Source organism: Carlito syrichta, unplaced genomic scaffold (genome assembly GCF_000164805.1).
Source record: "Carlito syrichta isolate Samal-C Ts95f unplaced genomic scaffold, Tarsius_syrichta-2.0.1 Scaffold104743, whole genome shotgun sequence".
NCBI lineage: Eukaryota > Metazoa > Chordata > Mammalia > Primates > Tarsiidae > Carlito > Carlito syrichta.
This window is the reverse complement of record NW_007048839.1, coordinates 9,475-22,297: the sequence shown is the minus strand read 5'-3', so window position 1 is coordinate 22,297 and position 12,823 is coordinate 9,475. Positions and strand designations below refer to the sequence as shown.

At 46.0% G+C, this 12,823-nt stretch overlaps 1 protein-coding gene across 1 annotated transcript in view; it reads right to left on the bottom strand.

The window, feature by feature from the left end:
- Window positions 1–3,493: 3,493 nt before the first annotated feature.
- Window positions 3,494–12,823, bottom strand: part of LOC103268360 (cytochrome P450 2B6) — a gene marked incomplete at its 5' end in the record, with an annotated part of 17,228 nt that continues 7,898 nt past the window's right edge. Inside the window, 5 exons of the mRNA XM_008065926.2 lie at window positions 3,494–3,859; window positions 8,385–8,526; window positions 8,701–8,888; window positions 11,002–11,143; window positions 11,736–11,912. Of these exons, the coding sequence (XP_008064117.1) occupies window positions 3,678–3,859; window positions 8,385–8,526; window positions 8,701–8,888; window positions 11,002–11,143; window positions 11,736–11,912 (831 nt within the window). The remainder of the gene's footprint in view (window positions 3,860–8,384; window positions 8,527–8,700; window positions 8,889–11,001; window positions 11,144–11,735; window positions 11,913–12,823) is intronic.

The window sequence follows — 12,823 nt, the reverse complement described above, 5'->3', positions numbered from 1 at the left end:
GTAGTCAGACAGAACCACCAAAGGACTTTCCAAGATGTTCCATTGACAAAGATCAAACTGATGGATAAGGCCTAGAGGGAAGGTTGGAGGGACACATGGGATGTCCTGTCCTCTCTTCCCCAGTCTCTACCCCCATCCCCCACTCACCAGCTCCCTGAAGAGTCCGTGATAGCCAGAGAAAGCCTCAGCCTGATCCACCAAGACCTCCCGCATCACCTCCTGTTCACACAAGAAGACAGCAGGCCGGGGTAGACTGTGAAGATGTCTTCATATTTCTCCCACAGCTGCGGAAGTAGGGTCCAGATCTCACTCACCCAAGAGAAGAATTGTTAGGGTATGGACGGACAGGGTGAGAGTGGAGAGGTGGAAAGAGGTGCAGCAATGCTGGGGCTGGCAAGGTGGAGGTGCGTGCTGGCAACCCAGAGATCCGAGTAAATTGCAAAGAATTGCGACACATAGAGGTGAGAAAAGAAAAGATTTATTTAAGAAAAGTTCACCCCCCACAGACAGGGAGCGGGCCTACACTCTAGGTGAGGGTGGCATTGTAGCCTCCCAAAGCCCTGACTTAAATCCTTTTCCTTGGAGATGTTGCACGTGACTGCCGTGACTTCCCTGTTGACCACCTGTGGATGTCTTGGAGAACCTGTGATCAGAGACCCATTAATGTCCACCCACATCATCGTAGCCCCTAGAGAAGGGCGTGACAAGGATTCTAATGCTCCTGCACCTTCCCCAATGACATTCCTTAGAGCTAGTGGAGGGTGCACCTCCGTTTATCTCCTAGGCATTCGCAGTGAGTAGCTTCATGGAATCCTTGGCTTCCCTGTAGATAGTGCCCAATTTACTAGAAGATTGAACCCCCACCTGCTCCCCCTCTGAGCGGTCATAACTTTTGTAATTACAAGTTTCATGACTTTTACAGTCCTTGCCCAATGCATGATGTCTTAGGCCTTGCAAATGCCCCTTACTCTAGGCAAGTTTGATTGACACTATGAGATACCTGACACCAGGAAGTCTGTTCCTAAAAAGACAAAGTCAGCAAAGTTAATTTTACTTAAGTGTGCATTTCTCCAAAAGCATAGCTTCTGCTTTCTCATCATTGTATTAAGATTTAGGAAGAAGAGTAAAGAAAAATGCATTCCCCGCTCTCGGTCTGTCCTTTCAAGGATCTTCTTCTCTCACACCTGGATCACAGCCTAAACCTTCCAATGCAGCCCAAACACCCCTGGCTTCAGCCCTATCTGGGAAAAATGGGGACTTGAATTTCATAACCTCATTTGAGCCTCCCACACATGCTCTTGCCCCAAATGTCTTTGTTCCTAAACTTTTCCAAGAACTCTCCCAACTTTGAATTCCCCGCCTCCCCCACACCCAATCTCTAGTACCTCTCCTTCCTTGCTCCTCCCCCCACAACCTGGACCACAAATCAAAGTCCCAATTCTATCAGAAGTTCCCTTTCCAGTCTGCCTTCCCTCCATTCCTTCTCATAAGAATTCCAAAAGCATCTCTAGTGGGCCTATTAGGCCAGACCATGGCTAGAAAAGAATTCTGAAGTTAGTCTGCAGATATCCACCCAAAATTTGACCCTAACTTGCTGCCTCTGAGGCTGGTCTCCCTTACATCTACCTGCTGTTGTTCCACCCCTCTCCTCCCCATTTCACCGCCTAGAAGAACTTGAGGAAAACCTTATGGTCTGTTTGAAAAATGTTCCCCAGAAAGGACAGAAGCCAGGGTCCAGGAGTGAGGCAGTCGTGGAAGGTGGGATAGCCCCAGACCCAGAGTAGCAAGAAGCCAGCCAGGGCAATGAAGAATGAGAAGGTTGAGGACACCATGGCCCTCTCTCCACCAGCCTTTCATTCTTCTGTCCCTCTTAAAAGAAAGGTTGCTCTGTTTGTTGTTTTATCTCTGTGGTTGATGGGGAAAGGTGTGCCAGGAATCTGGCTTGGCAGAGCGCCTGCCAACTCTTCAGAGCCTATGGGGAGTGCAAAGGCCGCAGGCAGAGGCCAACAGGTTAGTGTCTCAGGGTTGAGTCTGAAAGCTGGCTTTCCATTGGTCACTTGTTGGCTGAGGTATCGTTTATGGGCAATGCCCTCAAGCTCACAGCATCTCCCTCAAGAAAGAGTGGTGGTCCTAGCTGACGGGATGTGTGGAGGCTAGATTTAGAGCAGTTACACTCCAAGGGGGGCTCTTGGGCAGTTTTGTCAGGGAGTGGCATTGCAGCACGAGGAACCGAGAGTGGTTGACAGGCAGAATTGGGGGCATCCTGTGCCCTTTGGGGACAGAACTTTATTCTGGGCATGATAAGAGTGAGATATAGAGGAGATAAGGTCTGATGGAGAGGCCTGACTCCATTTTGTGTGAATTTGGGGGGTGGTCGCTTTAGCCATTCATTTATTCTTTCTTCTGCAAATGTTTGAACACCAATCATATGCCACATACTGATCCAAGTGTGATGAACATAACAGTGGGTTGGCCCCTCACAGAGTTGGCAATTAGGTGAGGAAAAGGTTCTCACCAAAAGTCCTTCCGGAAAAATCCCTGGGACCTGACAATAAATGACTCACACACAAAATGGCACAGATCGCCTCCAAACCCAGGGAGGTTTGAGATGTTTATTTGGTTCTCACTGTATGTGGAAGGAAATTATCAGGGAATCCAAGGCGCCCGTGTAGAATCACACAGCTCAGGGGGCACTGGCTGAGGAGGCCCTTTTGCCGCGGGGGAAAAGTAAGAAGAGGCAGCTGAGAGTGAGAATGAGCGAGGACTATGTTGGTGTATGACTGTGGTCTACAACGTGGATAAACCTCAAAAGCGTTGCGCGAAGTGAAACACACCAGACACAAAAAGGCCAATGTTATAGGATTCCATTTACAGGAAATGTCCAGAATAGGTAAGTCCATAGAGACAGAAAGCAGGTATGCGTTCACCAGGGGCTGGGGAGAAATTGGAATGGGAAATAACTGCTTAATAGATGCACGTTTTTGTGGGAGGGAGGATGAAAATGTTTAGAGCTAGATGTGCTGGTTGTACAACATTGTGAATGAGCCAAATGCCACTAGATCGTACACTTTAAAATGGCTAATTTTAGTTATGTGAATTTCATCTTAATTTAAAAACATGTATATACGCTGAGTGCAGTGGCTCTTAGCACTTTGGAAGGCTGAGGTGGAAGGATTGCTTGAGGCCAGGAGTTCGAGATCAGCCTGAGCAACACAGCGAGACCTCATCTCTGCAACAACAACAACAACAAAAATATCAAAAAATTAGCCAGACATGGTGGCATACAACTGTAGCCCCAGCTACTTGGGAGGCTGAGGCAGGAGGATCACTGGAGCCCAGGAAGTAAAGACTGCAGTGAGCTGTGATTATGCCACTGCACTCCAGCCTGGGCAACAGAATGAGAACCCGATTCAAAAAGATACATATTACTATATCTTTTCATAGATAGTTGAAAAGGAGTTATGAGGAGTTTGGATTCTAGAGCCAGATGTGCATCTTGCTCCTCCACTCTCTGGGGACCTGACCCGAGACAGATGCTGATGTGGAAGGGGAAAGATACCGTCTGGCAGCAGGTCTCTCAGAGGCAGGGAGCTGTGGAGGAAGTCAGGAGCCATTGTCTACAGAGGTGGGGACACTTAATGACCCTGGAATCCTTTGACCTCCTTCCCTCAGCTCCTTCAGCGGGGCAGGAAGCGGATCTGGTATGTCGGGGCTACTTTGCCCACACCGCTCTCCTGCGGTGTGAGGTCGATGTTCTCAGGAGCCACGGGGCTGGCCAGGGAGAAGCTCTGGAGGATGGTGGTGAAGAAGAGGAACAATTCGGAGCGGGCGATGCCTTCACCAAGACAAACGCGCTTCCCTGTGGGGACAGAAGATCACCCGCGTGAGTACAGACGGGGTGCACTTTTTTGCCCTGACACAGCCCTAAGCCCAGACACCTGTGTCTACTGCAACCACCTTGCATGAGATTAACCTTTAACCTGCAATTTCAGGGTGGACTTTTAAGGTGTTCCCAAACTCTCCAACACTGGGTGCAAATCTTCCGGTGGTTATGCCACGTTCATCCTTCTAGAAAAGAGTTTATAAGCTTCTGTTAGATTTCCTAAGGGTCCAGTAATACCAGAGGGTATAAAGACCCACGTTGGGCCTGGCTTGGTGGCTCAGCCTGTAATCCCAGTTTTGGGAGGCCGAGGCAAGTGGATTGCCTGAGCCCGCAAATTTGAGACCAGCCTGGGCAACTTGCTGTATCGCTTCTACATGTATCGCTTCTACAATACATGAAAAACTAGTCAGGCACAGTAGCACATGCCTGTAATTCCAGCTACTTGGAAGGCTGAGGTGGAAGGATTGCCTGGACCCAGCAGGTCGTGGTTGCGGTGGCCGTGAGCGTGCCACTGCCCTCCAGCTGGGTGACAGAGTGAGACTCTAACTCAAAAAAAAAAAAAAAAGACCCATTTCTGGTTGAGTTTGTGTGTGTGTGTGCATGCGTGCACACTCACCTCTATATATGTAGGTGTGAGCATAACTCTGACAACATTTTTTAGTGTTTTTCATTTCTCATATGGGGAGAATGGTACCTATCTCATAGGGCTCTGGTGAGGTTAAAGAAAATATGTGTAAAAATGTTTAGAATGGCACCTGGCTTATATTAAGCATGCTATAAGTATAGTTAATGCCTTGTGTTTGTTTCTGGGAGTGTGTATGGGGTGTGTGTTCCTGGCACTGTGTGTGTGTGTGTATGTGTGTGTATGTGTGTGTGTGTGTCTGGGTTGCCTTCTTGTCCCGTCCTGAGATCCACAGATTTCTAGGGTTCTGAATAAAAAGCCCAAATTGAATGTAAAATTGTGAATGGGATCAATGCCCATAGTGGGGGAATGGGGATTATGGCATCCATCGATTCTCAGAGGTGTAAGGAACCACCAGTAGGAGGAAAATGAGAACAAAGGGGCTGGAAAAATCTGTCTTTTTACTTCGGTGTCTCTTCATCTGCAAACCTTGAAAAACCACATCAAGAACAGGTTTCCAGGTATTCCCTATGCTTTTCAAGTTGTTGGGCAATTGTGCCTATGTGGAGGGATCTGGGCAAAGGTCCATGTCTTCATGACACATCCGGAAAGCAGGAAACATGAGCTTAGACATTTTTTCAGAACAGCCTCATGTCTGTTATCTTCCTCCCCATTCCTGAGGCTGTTGATTTGGACACCCTTTATAATCTCTTTGGCTCCAACAACCTTTAGGCTTGGTTTGTCTTTTTTCTGCTAATGGCAGACGGCATATGGCTTTTTCTCTGCCTATACCTGTCAGGCACGGTTCCTCTGTCTCTCTTTTCTTTTCCTCTTCTTTTTTCTGCTTTGCTACATCTTCTCTCTCTCTCTCTCTCTCTCTCTCTCTCTCTCTCTCTCTCTCTCTCATATTTTTCATCTCCCTTTAAAGATACCTTGTCTCTATACAAGATGGAGTATTATGCAGCCATAAAGAAGGACAAAATCATGAACTTTGCAGCAAATTGGATGGAGTTGGAGACCATCATACTTAGTGACCTATCACAGAAACAAAGAACCAAATGTCCCACATTCTCACTCATAAGTGGGACCTGAACATTTATCACAATAGCACAAGGGAGGGATTGGCAGTTGGGGGGCACTGTCAGGGGAAGGATAGGGGCACATAACACAAAGGCTACCTGGTCCTAAACCAAGGGAAATGAAGAGCAGTTGGAGGCCCAAAATTCACCTGCAAGTAGATTGCTTATGTTCCTGACTTATACCCCATATCTCTATAATAAAATAAAGTTATTTTAACAAATAAAATAAAGATACCTTGTCTCTCTTACTCCTTCTGTATCCTCCTCTCTCCTTATGCTTTCTCTTTTTTCTACCTCAAATTCTGCTTCTTTCCTTCCTTTTTTTCCTTCTCCTTTCTCCCTTCCGCCTCTCTCCTCTGTCCTGTCCTCCCCTCTCTCCTTTTACTCTTCCTCTTCCTCCTTCTCCTTATCCATCTTTGTCTCTGTCTCTCTCTCTCTTCTTCTCTCTCTGTTGTCTCATGTTCACTGTCTGTCTCTATCTGCCACTATTTCCCTATCCCTATCTCTCCATGTCTCTCTTTGTCCCTCTCTCTGCCTCTCACCTCTCATTATCTCTGTGACTTACTTATTTGTCTCTGCTTTATTTCTATACATCTCTGCCTCTCAAAACTTATGACAGGACTATTGAATGAAAGAATTGACCCTCGTTTTACCACTCCATATGTTCCCAACTCTTACTGAAGACAAAATGAGGAAGGAGGAAATTGCATTGTGCAGAGCCAGTGGGTGGACCAGAGCTGTGATCACTAAAGTTGCTGATGAAACGCAAGACTGGGAATTTTTGGGGGGGAGTGGGGATGGCAGGGGCCTTCCATGGCTGAAGCCTGTTACATTAAATTTTTTTTTTTTTGAGTTGGAGTCTCACTCTGTCACCCAGACTGGAGTGCAGTGGCCGTTCCTGTCCACCGCAGCCTCAACCTGCTGGGCTCCGGTGATCCTTCCACCTCAGCCTTCCAAGTAACCGGAATTACAGGCATGTGCTACCACGCCCAGCTAATTTTTTGATTTATTGTAGAGATGAGGTCTCACTGCCCAGGTGGGTCTCGAACCCTTAGGCTCAGGCAATCCACTCACCTCAGCCTCCCAAAGGCGCAGGATTACAGGCTGAGCCACCGAGCCCGGCTTACATTAAATTAAATTTGGCCTAAAGCTGCCTCCATACATAAGGAACTATAACCTAACTTAATATGTAAACTAACTGCAACCTAACTTGAGAGGATATTCTGGTAAGAAGTAACCAAGTTTTGGCCAATCGCAGCAGCCAAGTTTCAGCCAATCACAGGCCTCAAACTGTTCAGACATGTCCAAACAATGCAAACACGAAGCTGTAACCAATCAGGTTGTTTCTGTATGTCATTTCTTTTTTTCTGTGAATAAATGCTGCCTGGTCACATTGCCAGGAGGAACTCTCTGAACTTTTACTTGTTCAGGGTGATGCCCAATCCATGAATTGTTTCTTTGCTCACATAGACTCTGTTAAATTTAATTTGTTTAAAGTTTTTTCTTTTTCTCTCTTAACAAACCAAAGGGTAGAGCATGGAAATTGGGACAAGTCAGAGCATGTTTAGATCTTCCAGCCTTTCCAGGGCTAGAGTATAAATCCAAGCTCCTCCCCCAGCCTTCAAGGCCCTGCCCTGATGAGCTCTTCATTTTATTCCTTTTGTAATCTACACGCCAGGCTCACAGGGATTCTTATATTTTCTCAAATATGCCATTATGTTTCCACCTTCAGGCTCTGCTCCTGCTGTTTCCTCTGCCTGCCTAAAACATTCTTTCCAATGGCTGATTCATACTTACTCACCCATGAAGGTCTCAGGTTAGAAGTCAGATTCTCAGGCAAGCCTTTCCTCACTGCACCACCATTATCAGTCGGTATTTTCTATTTTGTGCTCCCAGAGTCTCTTTTAGAGCACTTATCACAATTATGATTAACTATATATGTAATTGTGATTAACTACAATCATAATTGCCCCTGTGAGCATTTATTTTGTGCCAGGCAATTCCAAGTATGCTGCAGGCATGAATTCACTTAATTAGATCCCTATTTTGTTATTATTTGATGAATGCCTATCTTCCTTGTTGGACTGTAAATTTTCTGGGGCAAGAACTGTGTTTTTATGTCACTTTTATGTGACTATAAATTTTCTAGGGCAAGAACTGTGTTTTTATGTCACTTGTTTGATGCATTATCTTCAGTGCTCAATAGACCTCTGGGCTCATAGTGGTGCTCAAAAGATTTTTTTTAAAAAGTTAGTTCACGCCGGGCTCGGTGGCTCAGCCTGTAATCCCAGCGCTTTGGGAGGCTGAGGTGAGTGGATTGCCTGAGCCCGCGGGTTCAAGACCCGCCTGGGAAACTTGGTGAGACCTCATCTCTACAATAAATAAAATTTAGCCAGGCGTGGTAGCACGCGCCTGTAGTTCCAGCTACTTGGAAGGCTGAGGCGGGAGGATCGCGGGAGCCCAGCAAATCAAGGCTGCGGTGGCCAGGAGCGGCCACCGCACTCCAGTCTGGGCGACAGAGTGAGACTTCGACTCAAAAAAAAAAGTTAGTTCACTGAGGTTTAGCGATGTTAAAATATTTGCCCAAGGTCCTACTTGCCAAGATGTGCCTTTAGGATGTAATCTCATTTCTCAAGCCCTCCCACAGGGTGGTAGTTAAGGTGGAATGAAATAATTGTAGGCAAAGCAATTGGAATACATTAATACTAAGTGCTCAACAAACAAGAACTTATCATTGTCTCAAGGAAGGGATAGAACCTACACTTTAGTGTCTGGGAAAGGGACTGTGGGTCTAGCTTACCTACGGAAAAGGGAATAAAAGCTTCATTCTTCTTCAGTGCTCCATTGGCATCCAGAAAGTGGTTAGGGTTGAAGGTGTCTGGTGTCTCAAAGTAACGTGAGTCATGGAGAGCAGAGGTCAGGATGGGAAATACTTCTGTGTTCTGAGAGAGTCACAAGATGAAAAGATGTTGTCATATCCTGGCCTCCCCATACAACAACAACAAAAAAGAAAAAGTAAAACAAGGGGATCTTATCCAACAAGAGGTTGAGATTTAGGATTAAGAAAAACCCAGGATGCCCACACAGGAGAGATGTGAGAGCTTGGCTGGTCTCACCTTGGGGATGATGTACCCTCGGAAGTTAGTGTCTTTGGTGACCTTGTGGGGCAAACTGAAGGGGAGAAGGTCCCCGAATCTCTGAATCTCATGGATAACTGCATCCGTGTATGGCATTTTGGCTCGGTCATCAAGGGCTGGAGGGCGATGTGAGCCAATCACCTGATGGATCTCCTTGTGAACTCTCTCTGCATAGAAAAGGGGATTAGTGAACCCCATTTCAAAGAGATATTTCAGCAAGCTTTCTATGGGCCAATGGGCCAAGAAAAGCCTATGGCAAGGGGTTAGATCATTGATATACCTCAAAGCAATCTTCCTGGGGTAGAGGGAAGAGGGAGGAAGCAGCAGGAATTATCATCCTTTGAATCAAATGAATGTTATGGATTTTCTCCTCACATGCACATGCAATACCCACACCACAATTTTGCATGAAATTTCAAATTAAAACTCCAGGCTAACAACGTGTCAAAATTCCCTCTCTAAGATAAGTAGAAATGAGCTAACATTTATTGTGCATATATTATAGGTGAGGTACTATGCTAGGTCCTCAGGAATATACAGGGGAATAGATCAATCAATGGCTAGATCAATTCATGAATAGAAAGACTGATGCATGAATGAACACACTAATAAATGGATGTGTGTATTCACTTATCAATCAATAGATGGATCAACTAATGAATCACAATCAATGGTCTGTAGACAAATAAGTCAGTGAACCCAGTTAATCAATAATAACATAAATGGGCTGAGGACAGTGGCTCACATCTGTAATCTAGCACTTTGGGAGGCCAAGGTGGATGGATTGCTTGAGCCCAGGAGTTCAAGATCAACCCAGGCAACATGGGAAAACCTTGTCCACAAAATAATCAAAAAATTAACCAAGCATGTTGATGCATGCTTTTAATCCCAGCTACTTGGGATGCTGAGGTGAAAGGATTGCCTGAGCCCAGGAGGCTGAGGCTGCCACAAGCTATGATCATTGTGGTCATAACATCCTGGGTGACAGAGTGAGACCCAACTCTAATAATAATAATAATAATAATAATAATAATAAATGAATAGATAGATTTATGGAAAAATAAGTGAATGAGTAAGTAGTGAAGTATGTGTAAATAAATAAATGGATGGGCAGACTGAATAATACATAAATCAGGGATAAATGATTGAATTATTAAGTGGAAAAATAAAGGAATGGATAGATGGATAAATTGAAAGACTGACTGGCAGAAGAACTAAGGATCATGAACCTAGTTCATAGAAGGATGGATAAATGCATGCCTGCAGGAATGAATAAGCCAATGAATCAATGACAAACAGTGCATTCAACATATCCCTGTTTCAAAGAATCAATTTGCGAATCAAATAATTCAAATAAATAAATGACTGTGTATGTCCTTGGATGAATCATAGATGAAAGAATCAGTGAGTATGCAGGTGAATTAATTAATTCCAGGATGGGTGGATGAACAGATGGATGAATGAATGGGTCAATCTTTAAGTGATGGCACAGAAAGTAAAATGCCACAAGTTCTCACTCAAATGTGGGTGCTAAAAATGTGTATACATGGAAGCAGAGAGTGGAAGAATAGACTCAGAAAAGTGTGAGGGTGGAAGGGGGTGGATGATAAGAAATTACTTAATGGGTACATTGTACGTTAGTTGGGTGATGAATACCCTAAAAGCCCTGACTTGACCACTATGCAATCTATAAATATAACAAACATATACATGTACTCCATAAATTTGTACAAGTTTTTAAAAATGTAGAGCGAAGGCTGGGCTTGGTGGTGCAGCCTGTAATCCCAGCACTTTAGGAGGCTGAGGCAAGTGGATTGCCTGAGCCAGAGGGTTCAAGCCCATCCCCAGCAACTTGGCGAGACCTCGTCTCTACAACAAATCAAAAAATTAACTGGGCTTGGTAGCGTGCACCTGTAGTTCCGGTTACTTGTAAGGCTAAGGTGGAAGGATTGCCGGAGTCCAGCTAGTCGACACCGGGGTGGCTGTGAGCGTGCCACTGCATCCCAGCCTGGGTGACAGAGTGAGACTCCAACTCAAAAAAAAAGAAAATGTAGAACAAAGAAAATCTTTAAGTGTTGGGAGAAAACAGTGGGAGAGCAGACTGAGAGATTCTCATGCATCCGTTCACAGAACTGACTTAGTTGGAGGCCACTCCAAAGCCCACAGTGCTCCTGGAATGAAGCTAGTGCTACCTCTCTCATCCAGGCAGAAACCCCAGCCCCACTTCTGCAGCTCAGAAGGGGGTCAGAAGACCCTGTTGCTTGGCTGTCCCTGGCCCACCTGCGATGTGAGGGTATTTGAGCATGAGCAGGAAGCCATAGCGGAGTGTGGTACTGGTGGTCTCGGTGCCAGCGAAGAAGAGTGAGAGCGTGTTGAGGATGAGGTTCCGCTGGTTGAACTCACTGTTCGCGTTGGATTTCTCCTGGGTCCAGAGTGGGAGGGGCAGGAGAGAAAGGGTCAGGGAAGACTGTGGTCTCTCCACATGTATGCCAGTCTCTCTGGACGCACTCCAACTCTTTCACTCTATCTCTTTCACTAGCTGGCCCTTTCTGTCTTTTGCATGTGCAACCATATATCCCTGTCTCTCACGGCCTCTCTTAACTCTGGCTGGCTCTGTTTCTCTCTCTCTCCCTGTCTCCTTTTGTCTTCCAGTCCCTTTCTGCCTCTGAGGGTCTTTTGTCCTGTTGTTGCATTTTTGTCCCTTGCCCTGAATTTCTTCCTCAGTCAGCCCTGTCTGTCTGTCTGTTTGTCCCTCTTCTTCTCTCCATCTCCCTCTCCATTTTCCGCTTCCCCACCACTCCCCGTCTCTGTTTCTCCTCTCTACTTTCTCCTTCCTTTCACCTCACCTTTCTTTCCCTTCTGCATCTCCTCCTCTATCTTTCCCTATTCCCCATCTTCTGTTCTTTCCTCCCCCTTTTCCTTTTCCCTACCCCTTAACCTTCCCTTCTTCTCACCTCTCCATCTTGCCGTCCGTTTTCCCTCTTCCCTTCCCCTTTCCCTCTTCCAGTCCTCACTTTTTCCATGCGGAGCAAGTAGGCATCAATAAGGTCCCCGGGAGCACTGGGGTCCAGGGTTTCACGGTGCTTTTCCACACTGCGGCCAATGAAGGCATTGACTTCCTCGATGTTTTTGTAGATTTGCCTGTGTGCACCAGGAAAGTACTTCAAGAAGTCAGAGAAGAGCTCGAACAACTGCAAGAAAAAAGGGGTGATGAGGTATGCCTGGGGCTGAGCCAGCAGGTCAACAGGGAGAGGGCAGCCCTCCTGGGCCCCAATACCTCTGTGTGGATCCTCACCCATGTCTTCACCCCATTTGTCTGAGTCTCTCATCCAATGACTCTGTGTCCCAGTTGATCTTTTATCCTCATATTTAACTCTTTCTGCATCTACTTCCCTCATCCTTGTGTTTTGTTTGTTTGTTTGTTTTCTGTTTTTGTTTTTGAGTCTGAGTCTCACTCTGTTGCCCAGGCTGGAGTGCCGTGGCACATTCACAGCCACCCCAGCATCAACCTGCTGGGCTCAGGGGATCCTTCTGCCTCAGTCTTCCAAGTAGGTGTGCACTACCATGCCCAGTTAATTTTTTGATTTATTGTAGAGAGACGAGGTCTCACCAAGTTGCCCTGGTCACGAATGCCTGGGCTCAGGCAATCCTCTCTCCTCTGCCTCCCAAAGTGCTGGGATTACAGGCTGAGCCACCATGCCCGGCCCATCCTAGTGTCTTTTTGTTGGTCTCTCTTCTGTCCATCTTTCTGTATCTCTGTGTCTCACTTTCTTATCATTTATCTGTGCCTCTCATTGTCTACCTCAGCCTGTTTATTTGTGTTTCTCATACTTCTCTCCTCTTCCTCCCATTTCTCATCTCACTTGCTGTGTCAGGCACTGATAAAATGATATACGTGATAAGCCTCTAGATTGCTTAGGACTATATATTTATTCTGGAGCGTATTTCTCTTGTTTTCTCTGGTAAGAAATGAAGTACCTGCTGCTGGAGAGGGTGTGGTGAAAAGGGAACACTTCTACACTGCTGGTGGGAGTGTAAGCTAGTGCAACCTCTGTGGAAAGCAGTGTGGCGATTCCTAAAAGCTCTAAAAATTGACCTTCCA